The 24,993-nt window shown below is 39.9% G+C and overlaps 1 protein-coding gene across 4 annotated transcripts in view; it reads left to right on the top strand.

Annotated features, from left to right (window-relative positions):
* Positions 1-23,478, top strand: part of ECD (ecdysoneless cell cycle regulator) — a 40,055-nt gene extending 16,577 nt beyond the window's left edge. For 2 of the 4 annotated variants that reach the window (XM_036265727.1, XM_036265725.1), the window contains exons 6-15: positions 227-419; positions 1,949-2,077; positions 4,026-4,154; positions 5,516-5,601; positions 14,319-14,425; positions 14,560-14,740; positions 18,518-18,585; positions 20,513-20,727; positions 22,865-23,075; positions 23,432-23,478. In XM_036265727.1, coding sequence (XP_036121620.1) covers positions 227-419; positions 1,949-2,077; positions 4,026-4,154; positions 5,516-5,601; positions 14,319-14,425; positions 14,560-14,740; positions 18,518-18,585; positions 20,513-20,727; positions 22,865-23,075; positions 23,432-23,469 — 1,357 coding nt within the window. In that variant the 3' untranslated portion in view covers positions 23,470-23,478. Of the gene's footprint in view, positions 1-226; positions 420-1,948; positions 2,078-4,025; positions 4,155-5,515; positions 5,602-14,318; positions 14,426-14,559; positions 14,741-18,517; positions 18,586-20,512; positions 20,728-22,864; positions 23,146-23,431 lie in introns of those variants that run through there. The other 2 variants (XM_036265728.1, XM_036265729.1) reach the window with 2 other exon arrangements.
* The last annotated feature ends 1,515 nt before the right edge of the window (positions 23,479-24,993 follow it).

The following is a 24,993-nucleotide window of genomic DNA, read 5'->3' as shown; positions in this document are numbered from 1 at the left end:
AACCACCTTAATCCTTTTTAAAATTTTCCATTTCCTCCCACATTTTCTCTTTTCCTCTCTTTTTTCCTGTAGTTTTTAGTATATTCAGCATTTTTATTTTACCTCTTCTGTCACTCTTTATATCTCACTGTTGATGAACTAAGACAAGGTGTTAAGAGAGAAGTAAATGGTATAAAAATTCTAAATATTTACATTATCATAAAAGTAATTATGTTCCTTGTCACAGATACCCAGAAAAACTTCAAGCCTCCCTCCATCGAGCTCACTGCTTCCTTCCCGCTGGCATTGCAGCAGTGCTAAAGCAGCGCCCCCGCCTGGTGGCTGCGGGAGTCCAGGCGTTTTACCTGCGGGACCCCATAGACCTGCGAGCCTGTCGGATTTTCAAGACATTCTTGCCTGAAACACGAATAATGACATCGGTAAGATAGTACTCTTGATCATTTAGTTTGTCCCACTGGAGAGTTAAATGTTATTTTAATTGTTCACTAGAAAAAATTGGAAATATTGTTTCCTCATTGCAAGTTAATATACTCTCCCCCCCCCCGCCCCCGCATCCAGTGAGAAAGATTTTGAGAGACCTAACTCCCTATTTTGTATCTCAATGTTTTCTAGCTATTTCTGACCATATTTTCTTTTTTTTTTAATCTTCATTGGAGGATATTTTTCCATTGATTTTCAGATAGAGTGGGAAGGAGGGGGAAAAAGAGAGAGAGAGAGGGAGAGAAACATTGATTTGAGAGAGACATATGGACTGTTTGCCTTCCTTATGACCCAACCAGGGCTGGGGATGAACTGCAACCGAGGTACGTACCCTTGACTAGAATCGAACCTGCGACTATTTGGTTCGTGGGCCAATGCTCTAACTACTGAGCCAAACTGGCCAGGGCTGACCATATTTTCTTAACATAAAACATTTCATTTCTTTTAGAGAATTGAGAATTATTTTTTAGTGCTGACCAGTGTGGCTCAGTTGCGTGGTCCTATACACCAAACGGTTGCAGGTTTGTTCCAAGACAGGGCACAAAGTTACAGGTCCCATTTCTGATTGGGGCGCATATGGGAGGCAACCAACTGATGTCTCTCTCTCACGTCAATGTCTGTCCCTCTCTCTCTAAAAAAATAAAAGCCTGGCTGGTGTGGCTCACTGGTTGAGCATCAACCCATGCACCAAGTCGCTGGTTGGATTCCTGGTCAGGGCACATGCCCAGGTTGTTAGCCAAATCCCCAGTGGGGGGCATACAGGAGGTGGCCAGTCATTGTTCTCTCTCATCGATGTTTCTCTCTCTCCCTCTCCCTTCCTCTTTCTTTTTTTTTTTTATAAATCCTCACCAGAGGACATCTTTGCATTTATCTTCAGATAGAGCGGGAGGGAGAGAGGGAGGAAGAGAGAGAGAGAAACATCGATGTGAGCAAGATACATCGATTCGTTGCCACCCACACCACCCCAGCCGGGGCCAGGGATGAACTGCAACTGAGGTACATGGCGTTAGCAGGAATCAAACCCAGGACCCTCTGGTCCTCAGGTTGACGCTCTAACTGCTAAGCCAAACTGGCCAGGGCTCCCTTCCTCTCTTTCTAAAAGAAGCAAAGAAAAAACAATTAATAAAAAAAAATTATTAAAGAAAAGAATTATTGTTTATCTTCTAACCATCAAAATTGCGGTATAATGTAACTAATGATAAGAATTCTGTTAGTGGTAACTAAAAAGTAGACAGTGAAGGTAAAGTTAATAAAATGTGAATTATATTTCAATAAAGCTGCTACTAAGAAATATTGGCAGTGAATAGGTTGGGTTTTCACATTTCATATGAATATGAACTCATAAATGAAGTTACACATTTCATATGAATATGAACTCATAAATGAAGTTATTGTTATTAGCTATGAAATGATATTAAAATTTTTAATTTTAAGAGAAGACTCACGTTTTTTGTGTCCCAATGTCCAGGTCACTTTCACTAAATGTCTGTATGCACAGTTGATGCAACAAAGGTTTATGCCAGACCGGCGGAGTGGATACCAACTGCCTCCTCCATCTCATCCCCAGTACCGAGCCCATGAATTGGGCATGAAATTGGTAAAGTTAAACCAGAAAATTTTATTTTTTCCCTATATATATAAGGGCTCTTAGGAGAATAATGATGTAGCATGTAAAGTTTAGAAATATACCCTATTTATGTGAAAATGTAGTAAAATGTGGCATTTTAAATAAGAAGGAAAATGGATTATTCAGTAAATGATGATAGGACAACTGTGAAGCCATTTGAGTATTGAAGTTGATTCCCTCACACTTAAACCAAAGTACATTACAGTTGGACCAAATATTTAAATGAAAAAATTCAAACCATAAAATTTGAACGAAAATACAGGAGAAATTTTGATAATTTGAGTAAGAAAGGCCTTTCTAAGCATGATTTGAAACCAGAAACTAGAAAAGGAAAGCTTTCTAAATTTGATTATATAAAAATTAAACATTTCTGTCTAGAAAAAAAAAACCTCATAAATGAAATAAAAAGAAAGTAAACGTAGAGAAGATACTGTTTTTAATTTAAATGACAAAGTTGATTTCTCTAATATATAGAGTTCCTACAAGTTAATATGAAAAAAATACTAACCAATTAATAAAAAATGTTCAGAAACATAAAAAGGTAGTCCAAAGGAAAGGAAATACAAGTGATTTTTAATCTAAACATATGAAATATGTTGAACTTTGCTCATGTCATAAAATAAATGCAATTTAAAGCTACAAACTATTTTTACCACTTGATTGGCAAGTATCAAAGAGGTTGATAATATATACTAGATGGGTGAAAATATATAAAGAGATAGTACTATCAAACACTATCAATGGGAATATAAATTGATTCAGTGTCTTAGAACAATTTGTCAGTATCCATCAACATTTAAAATGCACAAAGCCTTCTGCTCAGCATCTTCACATCTAGAAATTTATCCTCCATATGTTTTACATGTGCCACAAAGACGTCCAAGGATACTCAGAGACACCAAGTATCAAAAGACTGAGAACTCTATTAGTAGGGAACTATATAAATTAATGGCCTATCTAAGAAATGAGATGGATCAGTTTATGTGTGCTCATATAAAATGATCTCCAAGGCATATGACTAAATGAAAAGGTAAGGTTCAGAGCAGTGTGCATGTTGCCACTGAGTGACAGAGAGATGGAGCAGGAGGATGTAAAACACAGACACACTATCTGTGTGAGTGCATACATTACTTCTGAAGTGATGTGCAAGAAATTGGTAACAGTAGTTTCCTCTAGAGTGATCAGGGAAGCACACTGTTTGAATTATTTTGCCATGTGCATTTATTATACATATATATATATTTTTTTAAATTCTTACCAGAGGATATGTTTCTATTTATCTTCAGATAGAGTGGGAAGAAGGGAAAGTGCGTGCGCACGCAAGAGAGAGAGAGGGAGACAGAGAGAGAGAAACATCATTGTGAAAGAGACACATCGACTGGTTGCCTCCCTCATGACCCCAACCAGGGCTGGTAACAAACCACAACCGAAGTACATGCCTTTGACTGGAATCAAACCCAGGACTCATTGGCCCATGGGCCGATGCTCTAACCGCTGAGCCAAACTGGCCAGGGTTATTTATTATATTTTTTAATGAAAGGACTCTTAAAATGAAGTGATGTTCTCACTTTACTATGTCTGTGAACATGCTCAATTCATTTATAATTCTGTTAGACAAGAAGCCTGCAAGCCTTTTTTAAGCAAACAAGAAATAAGTTTAAGTTTTAGTTTAATAATCAGCAAGAAAAGAAATCTCTTTGAAGAGAACAAGAATCCTTGTTTTGTATTATTTTCTTTCCCTTTATATATTTTAGAATCTACAGAGATTAAGAAACTTAGGAAAAGAGTCAGATTTTTCATAAAATTCAAAAAATGTTATAAATGTTCACATGTCCATGTGTCCAGTCACCTAATTCTTGAGTGTGGCTAAATTGAAAGAAAGTAACCTAATAATAAAAATATTATCTATTCCATCTAGGCTCACGGATTTGAGATTCTATGCTCCAAATGTAGTCCACATTTTTCTGACTCCAAGAAATCCCCTGTGACTACCTCACCACTCTGGGCTGGCTTCCTTGACAGTCTGAAAAAGAATGATTATTTTAAGGTAGGACTTGCAACACATTTTTAAATTACACTATCCAGGGAAAATCAAGCCAGTGATTTAAAGTCATTTAAAGTTCTATGGTTCATATTTAATGTGGAACATAATTATAAGGGCTAAAATTTAAAGGAACCATTCTAGTTCAGTGGGAATGAGGGGGTATTTATGAATCGTTTCCAGTATTAGAAAAATTAATAACATTTATATGAAGTGATAAAAATTATTATTTGTATCAGATGAGTGATTGTCACAAATCTGTAAAGCAAACATGAAGATACCAAATAGCAAAATTAGCAAAGATAGGGATTTTAAAAATTCCAAAAAACAGCTAGTAAATTTCTTTTATTTATTTATTTTTTTGAATATATATATATATTTTTTAATCCTCACCCGAGGACATTTTTTCATTTTTTGTTCAGATAGAGTGGGAGGGGGAGAGAGAGAGAGAGAAACATCGACATGAAAGGGACACATCAACTGGCCGCCACCCACAAGACCTCAAACAGGGCCGGGGACAAACTGCAACCGAGGCACATGCCCCTTAGCAGGAACTGAACCCGGGTCTCTCTGGACCACAGGTCGGCGCTCTAACCGGCCAGGGCAAATTTCTTTTAAAATACTCACTCTCACAGAAGTGAAGATATGTATATGAACTCAATAATAAAGACTTTTTTATGTATGTAAAAAAGGATATGAATGGCATTCCATGTTATTGAGAGTATAGTGAAATTAATGCTCCTATACATTGCTGATAACATTGTAAATGGATAGAACCTTAACTGCAAAGAAATTTACTAGTGTGTCCCAAGAGCTAAAGAAAGATTCAAACTCAGAACCTTCACTTTGAACGATCTATTTTAAGGAAATAGAAAAGTCAATAAGAATATGATGATTAGAAAGACTGTGTAGCAATATGGAAAAGTGCTTATAGTATATTTTTTAAGCAATGTATAGTATTAAGTATGAATGCCACTGTAAACATGTATGTGAAAAACAAACGATAGGTAAGGTGGAGTTACGCTATTTTTTGGTTCTATTTGTACTTTATTTTATAAATTAATTACTGGTTAATCAATGATTACTTAATAACTAATTAAGTAATAGAAAATGGTAGAAAACTTTCCAGATTGGAAAGAAGTCCTTAATGGTAAAAAGGACTAGGAACCACTACATCTAACCTGGTCCCCTTATTTGAAGAAACTAGAGTCCAAACAGGTGCATTAATGACAAAACAGGGACTGGGACTCAGGTCTCATGATTCCTGAACAATGTATCATGCACTGCCTCCCTGAAAGTTGCTGGTAAACAGGTCATTTGAATGACATATGTAAATAATGTTCTGATGAGCCATTATTATTTTTTAGGGACTGATAGAAGGTTCTACACAGTACCAGGAAAGACTAGAAATGGCAAAGAACTACTTCCAACTCTCAGTAAACCGGCCAGAAGGGTGAGTTTGTCACTACTTAATCATGACAGCAGATGGGGAAACTGCCAGCAGTTAAGGAGTTACTTACTCTTATGGATAGTTGCAGAAGTTGAAGTTAATGGCAAGGACCATGACTACTGAAGAGGTTGGGGTTGGGGTTGGGGGAGAGGAGGTGTTGTGCATATGGTCTCTGGCACTGGTTGCTGTCATCGTCATCTAATGGCTAACATGTATTGAGTACTTACAAAGCGTAAGCCACTTGAAACTCATTTAATTCCCCCTTACAGCCTTATGAAATAAATATGATTGTTATTGTTCCCTATTTACCACTGAGAAGCTGAGGCCAAGAGAGATTAAGTAATTTGCCAAAGGTCACAGAGCTAATAGGTGACAGACCTAGGATTCAGAATCAGGCAGTCTGGTATTGAGCCACGTGCTTAATTCTTGTAGGAGTTCTGGGCTGCGTTTAGCTATTTTAGGTGGGTCCAAACAGGACAAAGTAGGTATGCAGCTTCCAAATCAAAACTTATTCTAACCTGCCATACATTTCCTAGGGGAAGAAAGAAATGAATACTGGGTTATAAGGAAATGGCACCACTTTAAAATTTAATAAAGTTGAGTTCAAATTCTGGTGCTGGTGTAATAATGTATCAGACTAACTCCCTTCCAATTAGAGTTATAAACCCTGGACAGAATATAAAAACACAATCATTTGAAGACATTGGAGAACAACAAAAGCAGGCAAAAATTGGAGGAAATAGTACCCTTGAAAGAAGAAAATCACAATTGGTGAGATCCATATTTATCTCACTTGTCCCTGAAGGCACTTCTTAGTATGGCACAAGGAAAGTACAACTCAAGTGGAAGGAATCAAAGGTCAGAATTTGAGTAGTGGAAAAAATGTAATTTGTTTGCAAATTTTTTTGTTGTTAATCCTCACCCAAGGATATTTTTCCATTGATTTTTAAAGAGAGTGGGAATGAGGAAGGAAGAGGGAGAGAGAGAGAAACATCAGTGTGAGAGACACATCAATTTGTTGCTTCCTGCATAGCCCCAACCAGGGCCAGGGATTGAACCTGCAACCCAGGTACATGCCCTTAATCGGGAATCAAACCCATGACCCTTCAGTCCCTGGGCTGACACTCTAACTGATGAACCAAACTGGCCAGGACTAATAGTACCCCTTATCCTCCTACCACCTACATCTCTGGGCTGTCCTTGGATCTGAGTCCCAAGATCCTGTTAATTATCTTGTGTCTTGCATTCCCTTTTCTTATTGCCCAGCAACTCTGATTGCTTATTTCTTGAATTATGGCAATACCTACTTATTTTCAACCTGTAGTGACCTTTCTCTTCCAATTCAACTGTTAGAGCCAGGAGAATCTGTTCAAAATAAATTTTTAATCATGTCACTCTACTCTCCTAAAAAGTATTTGAGATTGTTTAGATGAAAAATTACAATCTAAGTGTCCATCAATAGTAGATATATGGATTGTAACATTTATATGATGGACTAACCTCCATTAGTTATCTAGAGATTACCTAAATATGTATAAATCTAACTCAGGATTTCACAATCTCAGCACTATTTACATTTTGTACCAGATAATTCTTTTTTGTTGTTGTTGTTAATCCTTACCCCAGGATATATTTCCATTGATTTTTAGAGAGAGTGTAAGGGAGGGAGGGAGGAAAGGGGAGAAAGAGAGGGAGAGAGAAACATCAATGTGAGAGAGACACTTTGGTTGCCTCCCACATGCACCCCTACCTGGGGCCAGAGATTGAGTCTGCAGCCTAGGTACATGCCCTTGACTGGGAATTAAACTTGCAACCCTTTGGTGTAAGGACCAATGCTGTAACCACTGAACCACACCAGCCAGGGCAACCAGATAATTTTTTACTGGGGGAGGACTATCCTATGAATTGTAGTATGTTTAGCAGCATCCCTGGCCTCTACCCTGTAAATGTCAGTAAGGCTCCCTGTACCCCTAGATGTGACAACCAAAAGTGTCACCACACATTGTCAAATGTCCCCTGGGGGACAAAATTGTCCTCAGTTGAAAACCACGTATATATTCATTTATTCAACAAATAAATGTGAGTATCTCCTATTCTAGACACTGGGGATCCAAGTAAACCCAAAGTCTACCTGCCCTGCTCCTATTGAACTTACATACTAGTGTAGGAGAAAGACAGTAAAATAAACCACTATATGATATTAGACGGTGATCAGTGCTTTGAAGAAAAATCTGTGTACGGGAGAGAGAGTTAGAGACTGCTACTTTAGCTAGGTTGGTTAGGAGGCCTTTCCAATGAGAAGAGACCTAAATGAAGGGAGGGAATGAGGCATGTAGGTATTTGTGGGAAATATGTTCCAGGCAGAGAGAACAAACAGCAAATACAACATAGAAACACACACACACGCCCAGGATGATACTTGTTAGAGCAGTCACCTCTGAGCAGCAGGAGAATGGATTGGAACTGGTGGTAATCGCAGGAAACATTAGCTTTATCTAGAACGTTTTTAATTTTTTTTTCCCCTTGTTGATTTTTAGAGAGACAGACAGAAACATCGATGAGAGAACATTCATTGGCCGCCTCCTGCATGCCCCCCACTGGGGATCAGGCCCACAACCTGGGCATGTGCCCTGACCAGGAATCGAACCAGAGATCTCTTGGTGCATGGGTCGACGCTCAGCCACTGAGCCACACCAGCCGGGCTCTATAATGACTTTTAAAAGTACATGTACAGCCCTGGCCGGTTTGGCTCAGCGGTTAGAGCATTGGCCTGCGGGCCCGAGAGACCCGGATTTGGTTCCTGCTAGGGGCACGTACCTCAGTTGCAGTTTGTCCCCGGCCCTGGTTGGGTTGTGCGGGTGGCAGCCACTTGATGTGTCTCTTTCACGTCGATGTTTCTCTCTCTCCCTCCCACTCTATCTGAACAAAAAAAATGGAAAAATGTCCTCGGATGAGGATTAAAAAATAAAAGTACATATATAGGGGAGACTTTAGAGAGCCAAGGTTTGAGGATGTCACATCGAGCAGTATCGTTTTCCCATCAAGTAGTATAATTTTTGGAGCAGAGAAATAGAAACTGAGATGCTGCAGGATAAACACACAGAAAGCACCCTCCCTCCCCACGCTGCACGGTGGCGTCCAGGAACCAAGAGAGGCCTCCATCTCATCCTGCTGATAGCACTGCTGTGCTCCGATCGTGCCCTGAGCCTGCGGTGCTACGCCTGCCAGGATATGCATTGCCATGTGTTCCGGTGTACAAGCATCTGCTTCAAGAGTGACCTCATCTTTACCCTAGCGGGTGGGCAGAAGGTGAAGTCGTATATTTCAAGTTGCGCCCCTTCCTGCAAGTTTGCCTCAAACACGTTGCAGAATCCTGTCGCAAAGGAGTTGGGTCACCTGCACCCCAGCTTAGCGAAGGAGCTGGGTCAGCCGCTGGACTACAAGTTTGAAATGCAAGGTTTCTCTTGCTGTGGAAGTGACCTCTGTAACGGGGTAGCCCAGGTGGGGCACAGCTTCTGGGTCTTAGCTGGGGGGCTCCTGCTCAGCCTGGGGCCAGCCCTCCTCTGGACCCTGTTGTGAGGACACCCTGGCTTCAGGCATAGGAAAGGGGGAGGGCAACTGTGTTCCACAAAGCAGAGCAGAGGTCCCCTGGCAAGCTTGCCAGCTCACATGCATGCACACGTGCATACGCTCAGGCCTGGGTGTACTCACAGGGCTCCTCATACTCCAGGGGCCCTGGGGAAGGAGCCTGGCCCCACCCTTAGGTGACCCTCTGCCACTCTGGCCAGCGCCCTGCTGTGCCCACAAGCCTGTCACGTTTTGCTAACACCATCAATTAACCACTGACCCAAGAAGCAGAGACCAGGAAGCCCTGGCTGGACAGGGGTCTCCAGGAGAGCAGCACCCACAGCCCTATGGCCAGTCCTGCTACCAGTGTGCCAACACCAGAGAAAATAAACCCTTTCTAGCACCAAAAAAAAAAGTACATATACATGTTACTAGTTTGCTTTTTTTTTAATGTAAAATATATAAATAATCATGTATTTAGACTAGAAATAAATATAACAATATTATAATTCTGGGTGGTAGGAATATGGACATTTGTTATATTATCTTTCGTACTTATTTGTAGTGTTCAGATCTCTTAAAATAAAAAAATAGCAGAGAATTCATTGATCACCCACTGCGTATTTCATTGAGCCCAGACTTCCTAGCCATTTTAGGCTCACTGTGCTCTCCTCCCCATCCATCCATCTGTTCAGCCTCATCTTCCACGCTTAAGCCATACTAAATGCCACTTGCTCTCTGAACATGTTCCTCACTTCTCTGCCTCGATAGAAATGCTTATTTTTTTTATCCTCACCCGAGGATATTTTTCCATTTTTTGTACAGATAGAGTGGGAGGGAGGGAGAGGAAGGGAGAGAGAGAGAGAGAGAAACATCGACGTGAAGGGACACATCAAGTGGCTGCCACCCGCACAACCAACCAGGGCCGGGGACAAACTGCAACCAAAGTACGTACCCTTAGTGGGAACCGAACCCGGGTCTCTCCGGACCCCAGGCCGACGCTCCAACCGCTGAGCCAATCCAGCCAGGGCAGAAATGCTTATTTTTTCTCATGCCTACAGTTCCTCTACCCTGTCTTACCTGTCAAAATCTTCCCCGTTTTTTGCCTTGGCTGGTGTGGATCAGTGGTTAGCGTGTCAGCCCACACACTGGATGGTTGAGGGTTCCATCCCCAGTCAAGGGTATGTACCTAGGTTGCAGGTTTGATCCCCAGCCCCAGTTGGGGCATGTGTGGGAGGCAACTGATCAATATGTGTCTGTCTCTCTTTCTCCCTCTCCCTCCCTCCTTCCACTCTCTCTAAAAATCATTGGAAAAAATATCCTCAGGTAAGGATCAACAACAAAATCCTCCCCATTCTTTAATGCCTAACTCAGCTACTTCTGTTCTCTCTCTTACTTTTATTTTAGCTTCTCTGCCTTCATCTCAGTGAATGTAATTACCTTCTCCTTTGACTCTGTGTAGTATTTGATATTCTTGAATGACCTTATATTTTATAACTTATTATGATTATTTGTATATTTTTTTCTCTCCTAGTAATATTTACATAATATGGAATAGGGACAATATTTTTTTAATCCTCACTCGAGGATATCTTAACATTTATCTTCAGAAATAGTGGGAGGGGGAGAGAGAGAGAGAAACATCAATGTGAAAGAGACACATATATTGGTTGCCATCTGCACGACCCCAACCGGGGCCAGGGACGAACCACAACCAAGGTACGTGCCCTTGGCCAGAATCGAACCCGGGACTCCCTGGGCCTCAGGCTGACACTAACCACTGAGCCAAACCTGCAAAGGTGGGACAATATTTTTATCACCCACATGATTTAGCAAGGCATGCAAATATTTACCAAATGAATGCAAGTTCATAAAATAACTCACTCATATAAATAATCTCTGTGCATGTTTCCTCATCAGTTTATAGTAGGAGGAACACAAAACAGTATCAGAGGACTTGATTTCAAGCCTTTGCTCTGTCCACTTAAATGACCTTGCCAATGTTGTGGAACTTCACTGGGCTCTGGTTTTCTCATCTTTAAAGCAGGATAATAATTAGAGGAGTAAAGAAAATGTATTTTAAGTGCTATTCTGGCATATCATGGTTTAGATTAATTTTGGTTTATACTTTCCTCTGGGTTTTCTTTTCCTCATATATAAAATAAATATAAATTGAAAAAGTTGTTATACTAGATCAGCAGCTTCATAATGATCTCCCATGGAGCTTGCTTGCTACAAAGCCCCAAGGCATGACAGAACAGATAGGTCTCTGAGCCTCCAGCCTCCATTTCAATCAAAGCAGGGTATTTTTTTTTTATCTCTATTGAGATATAATTGACAAAATTGTAAGATCTTTGAAGTGTAGTGATTTAATATATGTATACATTGTGAAGGGAATTCTCCCTTCTAGTTAATTAACATATCCATCACTTCATTTATTTATTTGGTGAGAAAATTTAAGTTCTATTTTAGCAGATTTCAATTACATAATACGATGTTTTCGACTGTAGTCATAATGTTTTACATTAGATCCTCAGACTATATTCATCTTCTAGCTGAGTTTACCCTTTTACAGCCAGTTCCTATTTGCCTCACTCCCTAGTCCCTGGTATCCATTTTTATACTCTGTGTTTCTATGAGTTGGATTTTTTTTTAGATTCCACATATAAATGATACCATGCAGCATTTGTCTTTCTCTGGCTTATTCCACTTAGCACAATGCCCTCAAAGGCCATCCATGTTGTTGCTAATGACAGGATTTCCTCTTCTATTCATTTATCTATTGATGGACATTTAGATTGTTTCTATATCTTAGCTATTGTGAATAATGCAGCAATTAACATGGGAGTGCAGATATGTCTTCAATATCCCCAATTTTTTTTTCCTAAAAATATTTTTTCTTTATTGATTTTAGAGAGAGGAGGGAAGCAGGAGAGAGAGAGAAACATCGATGAGAGAGAACATCAGTTGGCCATCTCCTGCATTCCCCCACATGGGGATTTGGCCCATAACCTGGGCATATGCCCTGACTGGGAATTGAACCCACGACCTCTTGGTGCATGGGTCAACGCTCAACCACTGAGCCACAGCGGCTTGGCGTCAATATCCCATTTTTATTTCCTTTGGATAAATACCCAGAAGTGGAATTGCTGGATCATATGACAGCTCTACTTTTTTTTTTTAATCCTCAACTGAGGACATTTTTTCTATTGATTTTTAGAGAGAGAGAGTGACAGGGAGGGGTGAAAGAGACAGAAACATTGATGTGAGAGAGGCACATCAATTGGTTGCCTCCCTCATGTGCCCGAACCAGGACTGGGGATCAAACCTGCAACCCAGGTATGTGTCCTTGACTGGGAATTGAACGCGCAATCCTTCAGTGCGTAGACCGACACTCTTACCACAGAGCCACATCGGCCAGGGTGGCAGCTCTATTTTTAAGTTTTGAGGAATCTCCATACTGTGTTCTGTAGTGGCTGTACCAATTTACATTCCCACCAACAGAGCACAAGGGTTCCCTTTTCTCCTCATCCTCACCAAAACTTGTTATTTCTTGTCTTTTTGATAATAGCCATTCTAACAGGTGTGAGGTAATATCTCATTGTGGTTTTGATTTGCATTTCTCTGATGTTTAGTGATGTTGAGCACCTTTTCATATACCTGTTGGCCATCTGTATGTCTTCTTTGGAAAAATATATATTCAGTTACTCTGCTCATTTAAAAAAAAATTATTGAATTTATTGGGGTGACATTGGTTAATACAATTATATGGGTTTCAGGTGTACAATTCTATAACACATCATCTATATATTGTATTATGTGTCCACCACCCCAAGATAAGTCTCCTTCCACCACCATTTACCCCCCTTACCTCCCCTGCCACTCTTTCCCTCTGGTAATCACCATACTATTGTCTGTGTCTATGAGTTTTGTTTTGTGTGTTTTCATTTTTGCTTAATCTCTTCACCTTTTTCACCCATGCTGTTTTGTTTTGTTTTTATTGATTTTTAGACAGAGAAGAAAGGAGAGGGAGAGATTGATAGAAACATCAATGAGAGAGAAACATTGATTGGCTGCCTCCTGCACACTCCCTACCAGGAATCAAGTCTAAAACCTGGCATATGCCCTGACTGGGAATCAAACCAGCAACCTCTCGGTACACGGGTTGATGCTCAACCACTGAGCCATACTGGCTGGGCCACCCATGCTGTTTTGACTACTATGGCCTTGTAATATAATTTGATATTAGATAGTGTGATTCCTCCACCTTTCTTCTTTCTCAAGGTAGCTGTAGCTATTCGAGTTCTTTTGTGGTTCCATATAAATATTTGGAATATGTGTTCTAGTTCTGTGAAATACACCATTGATATCTTGCTAGGAGTTTCATTGAATCTATAGATTGCTTTGGGTAGTATGAACATTTTAATGATGTTAATTCTTCCTTCCTATCCATGAACATGGTATATGCTTACACTTATTTGTATCTTTTTTCATTTTCTTCAGTGTCATAATTTTCAGAGTACAGGTCTTTTACATCTTTGGTTAAATTTATTCCTAGGTATTTTTTTTTTTATGCAATTATAAATGGGATTGTTTTCTTAGTTTCCCTTTCTGATAGTTCATTATTGGTATATAAAATGCAACTAAGTTCTAGATATTTATTTTGTATCCTTCTACTTTACTGAATTCATTTATCAGTTCTAGTAGGTTTATGGTGGAATCTTTAGGGTCCTGTATATACAGTATCATGTGATCTACAAACAATGACAGTTTTACTTCTTCATTTCCACCTCTGCCCATATTTAATTGGATTGTTTCTTTGTTTTGCTTTTGAGTTGTATGAGTTCTGTATATATTTTGGTTGTTAACCCTTTATCAAATATAAAGTTTGAAAATATTTTCTCCCATATAGTAGGTTGCCTTTTCATTTTGTTGATGATTTTCTTTGCTGTATAAAGCAATTTATCTTTGAGCTGTTTTATATTTTAGAGTTCCTGATAAATTTTATTTGACGAAAAGGGGTCTTATCCTAAAACAAATATTTTAAAAGCAAATTAGACTAGATAATTCCTTTCAACTTTAAAATACTGTATTTTTGTGATTATTCTGAGTGCTTTTATAAAAAATACCTACGTCTTTTTTTTTTTTAATAGCTCTCTTGCTATGAACCCAGGTGAAGAAATATTAACCTTATTACAGACATTACCATTTGATTTTGAAGAGCTTAAGAAAGAAGAAGCTAATCTTTCCCCAGAAGATGGTAAGTGATGGACCAGGATAGAGCAGATGGGTTAGAAAAAATTAAAACATTCCACTAAGTCTCATAAGGTCCTTCTCCGAGAGTACCTTTCATGTGAATATAGTATGGGAGTATCATGCTTTCTCCTTTTTCAGATGATCAGTGGTTAGATGTCTCACCAGATCAGCTGGACCAACTACTGCAGGAAGCTGCTGGCAAAAAAGAACCAGAGCCCCTTTCCAAGGAGGATGAGCACTATGATTTAACTCAAGTCTCAAAGAGCATGAAAGCTTTCATATCCAAAGTCTCAACCCACAAAGGAGCAGAGCTACCTCGGTAATTTGTGTTAAAGTACAAGTATCTATAATAGTTATAACAAGATGTTGAAGTCATCCATCATTGCCAGGTCCACACTTTTTTTTTCAAGTAAATGATTTGTACTACTTTTTTCGTACTGTTTTGTCTCCCTGTTTTGGTACCTAGTTCCATGATAACTTACTTAATCTGCAGTCAGATTTCTAATAACCTTATCCTTCACAATCCTTGAAGTGAGCTAGAGAGACCAGATCTAAACGCCACCATCTCAGAGCTGTTCAGAGCAACCATGCACTTAATTTTTGGACTTTTCCTCAGAACATGATGGGCTCTTAACATTTAGCTTTCAGCAGGCTCAGTCTTCTGATCTCTTACCTGCAAGCATATTGGAAGTTTCAAACTCAAAAGAGTGGGATCAAAGGGTTCATCAGAGGAAGAAGTAATAGAAGAAATAGGTATTTACCTTTGGCAAGTGGTGGGATAAAAGGTATATAGAATTATTACCTGCACAACAAATATATCTTTATTAGTGTTGATACTCGAGCTCATGGATGATTAAAATTTGTGTTAAATAGTCTCTCTTTAAGAAAGCAGAGATAGACCTGGCTGGTTTGGCTCAGCAGTTACAACGTCGGCCCATGGCCAAAGAGTCATGGGTCTCATTCTGGCCAAGAGCATGTACCTCGGTTGCGGTTCATCGTTGTGCGGGAGGCAACCAATCGATGTGTCCCTCTCATATCGATGTTTTTCTCTCTTCTGTCTCTCTCTCCCCCTCCCACTCTATCTGAAGATATTTGAGAAAAATATCCTCAGGTGAGGATTAAAAAAGAAAGCAGGGATAAGGAGGTTTGATCTTAATTTAATTTTTTTTTAGTTTTTGATCTTTATCGTTGAATGTATTATAGATGTTCCTCATTTTTCCCCATTGACCCCCTCCTCCCCACTCCCACCCCCCTCCTGCCTTTTCCCACACTGTCGTATGTGTCCATTGGTTATGCATATAAGTTCTTTGGTTTATTTCTTCCCATCACCTAACCCCCTTCCCTTTGAGGTTTGTCAGTCTAACAACCAATTTGTACTTCTTAATCCCTTCACCTTTTTCACTCATTCCCCCAACGCCCCTCCCATCTGGCAACCAACAAAATGTTCTCTGTGTCTATGAGAATGTTTCTGTTCTGCCTGTTCATTTTGTTTGTAGATTCAATTGTCAATAGATATGTATTCATCGCCATTTTGTTTGTTCATATATTTTATCTTTTCTTCAAAAAGACCCTTCATCATTTCATATAATAACGGTTTGGTGGTGATGAACTCCTTTAACTCTTTATATGGCCATCGATTCTAAATGACAGCTTTGCAGGATAGAGTAATCTTGGGTGTAGGTTCTTGCTTTTCATCACTCTGAATGTTTGTTGCCACTCCCTTCTACCTGCAAAATTTATTTTGAGAAATCAGCTGACAGTCTTATGGGAACTCCCTTGTAGATAACTAACTGCTTTTCTCTTGCTGCTTTTAAGATCCTCTCTTTGTCTTGAACCTTTTACATTTTGATAATGAGGTGTCTTGGTGTGGGCCTCTTGGGGTTCATTTTGTTTGGGACTCTTTGTGCCTCCTGGACTTGTATGTGTTTTTATCACCAAGTTAGGGAAGTTTTCTGCCATTATTGTTTCAAATAGGTTTTCGATTTCTTGTTCTCTTTCTTCTCCTTCTGGCACCCCCAAGAGGTGAATGTTGGCACACTTGAAGTTGTCCCAGAGGCTCCTTACACTATCCTCACATTTTTGGATTCTTTTTTCTTTTTGCTGTTCTGATTAGGCATTTTTTGCTTCCTTATATTCCAAATTGATGGTTTGCTTCTTGGCTTTACCTACTCTACTATTGGATTTGTGTAAATTATTCTTTATTTCAGATAATGCCTCCTTCATTTCTGACTGGTCCTTTTTTATGCTCTTGAGGCCCTCTCTAAGTTCACTGAGGTTCTCACTAAGTTCATTGAGCATCCTTATAAGCAGTATTTTGAACTCAGTATCTGTTAGGTTGCTTATCTCCATTTCACTTAGTTCTTTTCCTGGAATTTTGTTCTGTTCTTTCATTTGGGACCTGTTTCTTTGTCTCCTCATTTTGGCTGCCTCCCTGTGTTTGTTTCTGTGTATTACTGAATGAGAGGTGTGGGGCTAGCTGGAACCAGATGCTGCTTATTTGAAAGAATTTAGCAAAGCCTGAAGCAGGATCCAAGACAGGCCAATCCTATGGTTAAGCAACTGGCAACAGCTTGGGTGGGCCTGAAAGTTGGTGGGGTGGGGCCTCAGGGAATCACCAGGACGGGGCAACCAGTGTGAGCCAGGTTGCTGGAGTCCCAGATATGACAGCTGTCTGCTGTCCCAGGGAAGGGCTCACCAAAGGAACAAAGGCCTCTGACAGCACGTCTGATCCCGGAGAAAGCCCCCTCTCCAGCCCTCGCTCCAGTGCCAAACAGCTCAGTTCTTCTCTGTATGTCTCTGGGGCCCCTCGAGCTTCCTCTCCTCTGAGTTTAGAGGGAGCAAGTCCGATAAGTCCATGTGCGGGCCCTTTAAGAGGAGCTGCCTGGGGCTCCAGCAGCCTCAGCTTCCCTGAGTCTCGGTTCCCACTGGTTTTTCCAGCCAGAAGTTATGGGGACTTCTCTTCCTGACACTGGAACCCTGAGCAGGGCGCCTGGTGTGGGACGGGGACCCCTCAGTCCTCAGGGAGGACCTTCCCAGCTGAGGTATCCTTCTGATTTTTATCCGCCACATGTGGATGTGGGACCAGCGTGTCCGTCCCCGCCCCTTCTACCAGTCTCAGTGTGGCTACTTCTTAAATTCTGTAGTTGTAGGACTTCCATTCAGCTTGATTTTAGGTGGCTTTGAATGATGGTTGTTCTGTAGTTTAGTTGTAACTTTGATGTGGTTGTGGGAGGATGCGTTTACCTATGCTGCCATCTTCACCGGAAGTTCCCTTAATTTAATTTTTAAAGATTTTGTTCTGTGCCTGGCTGGTGTGGCTGAGTGGTTGAGCATCAACCCATGCACCAAGATGTCCTGGTTCCCCATCAGGGCACATGCCTGGGTTGCAGGCTCAGTCCCTGGTTTGGGGTCATGTAGGAGGCAGCCAATCAATGTTTTCAGCTCTCTCTCTCCCTTTTCCTCTCTCTGTAAAAGTCAATAAAAATGTATATCTTTTAAATTTAAAATAAATTTGATTCTGTAAGAGAAATAACTGTTTTTTGCTAATGTTAGATATATTTTGTGAGAAGTGAATGGTGGGTAGATCCCTAAATGAACTTGAATTAAATGTGCATAAACAAAGTGCAATTTTTACTTTGATTTTGTTTTTTTATTTAATCCTCACCCGAGGACATTATGCACATTTTTTCCATTTTTTGTACAGATAGAGTGGGAGGGAGAGAGAGAAAGAGAAACATCGACGTGAAAGGGACACATCAAGTGGCTGCCACCCACACGACCAACCAGGGCCGGGGACAAACTGCAACCGAGGTACGTGCCCTTAGCGGGAACCGAACCTGGGTCTCTCTAGACCGCAGGCCGACGCTCTAACCGGTGAGCCAAACCAGCCAGGGCTTTACTTTGATTTTTATCAGACTTTCCCATTTCTGTTGCCTACAAGACCAGTAAGTATCAGGATTTTTAATATTTAAACTACAGTTTTAAATTTACCCCCCTTTTGAGGTTATATCACTAGTAGTGTTTCTAAGAATGGCACTTTAGATAAGTTTTAAAGAGTATGTTACGGATAAATTGTTGTTTTCCTTTAATCCTGCAGAGAACCTTCTGAGACTCCAATCACTTTTGATGCAGATTCTTTTCTTAATTACTTTGATAAGATTTTAGGTAAGTTTCAGTGTGATGTGTATTTTCATTTTGAAACTATGAGTAGTACAGGTAGAGCCATGAAGCATTGGATCTGTCAGAACACAGAACAGTGCTTTCTTTTCATAATTTTGAATTGCTTTCAATCATGAATCTCTGCCATCTTGAATGATTTTGCAAAGGATGCTTAACATAGTAGTTGCTCATTAAATATTTGTTGAAGGAATGAATGCTGTGTCTTTAGATAGAGTTTACCGTGGCTCCCATATTACATTACTTTTTCTCTTTTATACTTACTGCACTTATACACTAATAATAAGACAAATAGCCCTGGCCGGTTTGGCTTAGCAGTTAGAGCATCGGCCTGCGGTCCAGAGAGACCCAGGTTCGGTTCCTGCTAAGGGCATGTACCTCGGTTGCAGTTTGTCCCTGGCCCTGGTTTGGTCGTGCGGGTGGCAACCACTTGATTTGTCCCTTTCACATCGATGTTTCTCTCTCTCTCTTTCTCCCACTCTATCTGAACAAAAAATGGAAAAATGTCCTAGGGTGAGGATAAGAATAATAAGAAGAAGAAGAAGAGGAAGACAAATAGCGCAATAAAAAAAATCAACAAAGGATATAAAAAGGCATAGCCTTGAAGAAGAAATATAGTTAGTAAATATTTTTAAATCATTAACTATTTCTAGTAAGTAAGTAAGTACATAGTAAAAATAAGAACTTAGGTTTTTGCCCATCATATTGGCAAAATTTTAAAGGAATGATAACCAGTTTTCTCAAGGGTTGGAGAAATGAGCACTGTTCAAACTATGGAGGTAAAAGTGTATGTCATCTTTTCTCAGGACAGTTTGGTACTTGAGAATCTTTATAAGCTTTGACGTAGCAATTTCACTTCCAGGAATTTACTCTATGAAAAAGATATATTGCCGAGATGGTGATTGCAGCATTATAGTAGCAAAAAATGGAATATCCTAAATATCTATCAAGAGAGAAATGGATAAATGAATCCTAGTACCTAGATGTTCTTCTGTATGTTTTGACAGAAAAGGACCTCCAAGACATATAAATAAGTGGAAAAGCAAACTATAATTTATTGTATATATTTGTGGGGGAAAATACAACTATATGTTTTTATATATGTATAGAGCTGCATAGATAGGGGTCTGAATACTCAACAAAGTATTACAAGATGCCTAAATCAGGGAAGAAAGGAATGTGAGACAGGAATTCTCTATGCCTTGAATGTTTACATCAAAATGTATTTATGCAGCCCTGGCTGGTTTGGATCAGTGGTTAGAATGTTGGCCCTGAGGACTGAAGGGTTGTGGGTTCAATTTCTAGTCAAGGGCATGTCATACCTGGGTTGCAGGTTTGATCTCAGCCCCAGTCTGGGTTGTGCAGGAGGCAACCAATTGATGTACCTCTCTCACATCAATGTTTCTCTCTCTCACACACATTTCCCTCCATTGAAAATAAGTGGAAAAATATCCTCAGGAAAGGATTTGAGGGAAAAAAATGAATCTTTCAGTTCAGCCCATACATTTTTCTGCAAATAGCTGTACCATTTCCTGGAAGTGATTTTTGTGAAGGACTTTGGCTGTGTATGTTGGTTCTTTTTGTTTTTTCTTTTTTTTGTTAATCCTCACCTGAGGATATTTTTCCATTGATTTTTAGATAGAATGGAAGGGAGGAAGGGAGAGAGAGAGAGAGAGAGAGAGAGAGAGAGATCTATGAGAGAGAGAGAGATCAATCTGTTGCCTCCTGCATGACTCCAACCAGGGCCAGGATCGAACCTGCGACTTTTCAGTCTGAGGGCCGATGCTCTACCTGCTGCGCCAAATTGGCCAAGGCTGTCTCTTGGTTCTTTTCTGCAACTAATATTCTAAGTCTTTTGAGAGGTATAATCACTCCAAAAATTTTTACCAAGTGGCTTTTTCTGTGTTGGGTGTAGGGCCAAGGCCTCATGAATCGGACTCTGATGACCAGGATGAGGAAGAATTTGAATGTTTAGATAGTGATGATGACTTGGATTTTGAAACACAGGAGCCCGGGGAAGAAGCATCTGTAAAAGGAACACTTGATGATCTCAAGTCATACATGGCCCAGATGGACAGGGAACTGGCACACACCAGCATTGGCAAAAGTTTTGCCACCCAGAAACAAATGGTATGTGTGTTTAACTTCTTTCCCTTTCTGAGTCTATTGCAAAGAATAGCTAACAATGTATATCTATATATTTTTTTTGGATTGTGATAATTTTTGTGTGATGAATTTGATTTTTTTATTTGAAATAAATAAGAATACTAATTTTTCCTAAGTCTGGTAAAATGAAGGATAATTAACTTTATTTTCCTAAAATAAGCCTCATTATATTACTTATTCTATATTATCTATCAGGATTTAAAATAAAGTCATGTGGCCCTGGTGGGTTTAGCTCAGTGGTTAGTTAGAGCGTTGGCCTGCGGACCAGAGAGTCTCGGGTTTGGTTCCCACTAAGGGCATGTACCTCAGTTGCAGTTTGTCCCCAGCCCCGGTTAGGGTCATGTGGGTCGCAACCACTCGATGTGTCTCTCTCACATCGATGTTTCTCTCTTTCTCTTCCTCCCTCTCTCCCTCCCGCTCTATCTGAAGATAAATGGGAAAATATCCTTGAGTAAGGATTAAAAAAATAAAATAAAATGAAGTCATGTGATGTGTTGAAATCAGTATGTGGGCCCTGACCAGTTTGATTCAGCAGTTGGAGCATTGATCTGCGGACCAAAGGGTCACAGGTTCAATTCCTGGTCAGAGGCACGTACCTCAATTGCAGGTTTGATCCTCAGACCCAGTGGGGGGCACAGGGGGGCAGCCGATAGATGTGTCTTTCTCATATCGATATTTCTCTCTCTCTCTCCCTCTCTCCCTTCCACTCTGTCTAAAAAGCAATGGAGAAATATCCTCAGATGAGGATTAAAAAAAAAGAAAGAAAGAACGAAATTAGTATGTGGCACTACAACTAACAACTTAAATTCTTTTTTTTTTTTCTTCATCCTCACCCGAGGACATTTTTCCATTTTTTGTTCAGATAGAGCGGGAGGGAGAGAGAGGAAGAGAGAGAGAAACATCGACGTGAAGGGACACATCAAGTGGCTGCCACCCGCACAACCAATCAGGCCCGGGGACAAACTGCAACCGAGGTACGTGCCCATAGCGGGAACTGAACCCGGGTCTCTCTGTACCGCAGGCCGATGCTCCAACCGCTGAGCCAAACCGGCCAGGGCAAATTCTTTTTTTTTTTTTAAAGGAGAATTGACCTTAAATATCCAAATATTTTTCAAGTCTTAATAGTGTTTTTGTATGTTTTCCTAATTTAGAACCAAATTTAGAATGTTTTAATCCTAGTTTATATACCAGCACTGTCTAACACTAGATAGGGAAATAGAAGGGGACCCTGGAGTCTCATGGGTGAGGGTTTGAAATCCATCTCTGCCATTCACTGTAATTGTATCCATTAACCAATCAATAATCCTTGTGTCATAGAATTAACATGAGAGTCAAGTGAGACAACAGTAGAACCCATAATGGACCCTTAATTAATGTTATTCCCTTGCTTTGATCATCTAAACCACATTTAAAATTATAGTCACTTCCTATATTGCCAAAACCTAATAGAAACCATACATTAGATTTATCTAAAGCAGTGTTTCTTAAATTTTAATGTGAATATGAGCCACCTAAAGATATGATAAAAATATAGATTCTGGCTAAGTATATGTGGAGTGTGGCCCGAGATTTTACATTTCTAACAAGTCCCCAAGCAATGCACATGCTGCTGGGCCATGGACCACTTTGAGTAGATTAAGTTGCATCTTTCAAATCCTTTCCCCAACCTGTGAAATCAGAGGCTTAAGTAACAATTCAGTCTTTGTTGTTCAACCCAAAAAAAAGTTTTGTCATTAGGGGAATATAGGGGAATCTAGTTATTTTACTTAGAAAAAAATTTAGATTCTTTTTTTATTTTTATTTTTTAACTCTTAGGCACAGTATAAATATACCTCTTTAACCCTGGTTATCTCCCTTGGGCTATTTCAAAACAGGAAAGATTTTTTTCAATTTGTAGAAACTTCTAGAAAGAAGTGTTTTATAAATTTTGGAATCAAATTTTAATGTGTGTTAAATCACAGTTTATTAGACTTTGTTTTTACTTTCTATCAAGAAGGATAATTTGGAATTCAATTTTATGTTGTTGGTTAGCTTTGTATTGTAACTACCATCAACCTATTGGCATATTATCCCATGATTTTCTTTTCCCTCTATTAACAAGGAATCTCTATCCCAGACAACCAGTAACAATTCAGATGAGGAACATACTGGTGCAGGAGGATCTGTTATGACACCAGTGGATGTCGACCTGAACCTGGTTTCAAATATATTGGAATCATATAGTTCCCAAGCTGGACTGGCAGGACCTGCTTCCAACCTCTTACAAAGCATGGGAGTGCAGCTGCCGGACAACACTGATCACAGACCCACAAGTAAGCCCACGAAAGATTAACCGCAAACCTGACCCATCTCTTTTTCTTCTTAAATAAAGATTGAATCTGAGTGTGCGCATTTCTAGTTTAGAGTACTTATTTAGTAAAAATGTTTCTTCATTACAAGTTTCACAGGTTGACTTCTCCTCAAAATTGCCCTCCCTGCAGGGGTCTTTGTGATCTCCAAGGGGTGCACACAGGTTTTGAAGTGAGCAGAAGAGAGAAGCCACTGAGATGAGATTTACATACTCCATGTTTAGAACATTGTTTTTTTTTTTTATTAAGGATTAAATGTTGGGTAGAGAAAGGAAGGTAGTCAAAAATAAGGACTGTATGAGTTGCTTTTTTTATTCCAGTTACCAGGAATGACCTTGAGCCACGCTCACTCTGGTGACAAATACATGTAAGTTTTACTTGTGTTTATTATTCTATTTCATAGACCCAGTGGGTTTTCTTATCCTTAGCACCTTTGTAATTAATTGCCACATAAATATTCTCCAGCCAAGTAAGCCCTGTGCCAAAGTTTCTTTTGTTTATCTGTCGTTTTCAGTATCCAACCTTGTCCTCTTTTGCCTCAGCTTTTAGATATCTTTGGAGTTCTAAAAAGCAAAGCTCTCTTCCCACTCATTGCTGGGAAACAAAGTTCAGTGTTGTAGCTTCTCCTATTAGCCACTCTCATCTTTTCCTTTCTAAAACAACACATTAATCCAAAAGCAAATAGTTACTCCATGGTAATTTTGAGAAACACTACACACTCCCCTTTCTATCCTGTATTTTCAGACTGGAGATGTGTACACATGTGCTCACAAACACACCCACATAGAGATAGAAAGATTGGGAGACTGTAATACACATGGACCCTGAACTGTTTTCTTCTAACTGCAAGATATGAGGAAATCTCAGGACCTCTCTTTCGAGAGTGCTTTTCCCTTCTACATGCTGGGTTCAGCTCAGGTCAAAGCAAGCTGCCAGTCTAACAGGACACTCAAATCCCATCTCATTTTATCTCAGCATTTCCTGGATGAAAGCACTTTGATTTCCCAAAGCAATGGTGGTTTGCTGCCAATAGTGACAGCAATGACCTTTTGGTTTCAAAAGGAAATTCAGTGCTTCAACTTTTATAGGTCTAGAATCTATTTTTCTTAGTTCTATGGAACTTGGATGTAGGCATCATCTTAGGGTTTCTGGCACACATGTATTATTAATCACAAGTTAGTGCCTAAAATCATCTGCAGATACAACTAGTATTTCCCCAGCCGTCCATTCCTGCTTTCAGACTGGCCTCCAACAGTATTTCTTCTGTACATTACTTCAGTTGTCCCCCCACCTCTCCAAATTCTCACTTTCTGCAATTTCCTCACTTCATAAGACAGAAAAATACACCTGAACAAAGGTATGGAAATCATTTTATTTCCTCCAGATAAGTTCTTCTCCCATATGACAAGGTGTAAAATGGCATATATGAATGATGAGAAATCTTAAATTTAGTTTATCCCATAAAACTCAAGAAATGGTTCATCCTCACTTATCCCTTAGTTGAAGTTACTGGATATACAAACGACAGCAACCATTTTATATTTAGGAAAACAGGAATGGCAAAGTGATAATCACTTCCTTGAGTCACAAACTGAGCAGGTAACAGCAAACAAGACCCATCTTGAGCCTCACTGGAATGCAGTTACCTCAACAGAACATCATTGCGTCTGATTTATTACGGACCCTGAGGAAGACCTTAGCTCCCACTTCCCTCATCCCTTCAGCTGACTTAAAGAAATATGACTTCTGCCCTGGCCCATTTGGCTCAGTGGTTAAGAGCATCGGCCCGCGGTCCAGAGAGACCCAGATTTGGTTCCTGCTAAGGGTATGTACTTCGGTTGCAGATTGTCCCCGGCTCTGGTTGGGTCATGCGGGTGGCAGC

Source organism: Molossus molossus, unplaced genomic scaffold (genome assembly GCF_014108415.1).
Source record: "Molossus molossus isolate mMolMol1 unplaced genomic scaffold, mMolMol1.p scaffold_m16_p_17, whole genome shotgun sequence".
Taxonomy (NCBI): Eukaryota; Metazoa; Chordata; class Mammalia; order Chiroptera; family Molossidae; genus Molossus; species Molossus molossus.
Note: the sequence above shows the minus strand (reverse complement) of the source record. Positions and strands in the feature narration are given on the sequence as shown.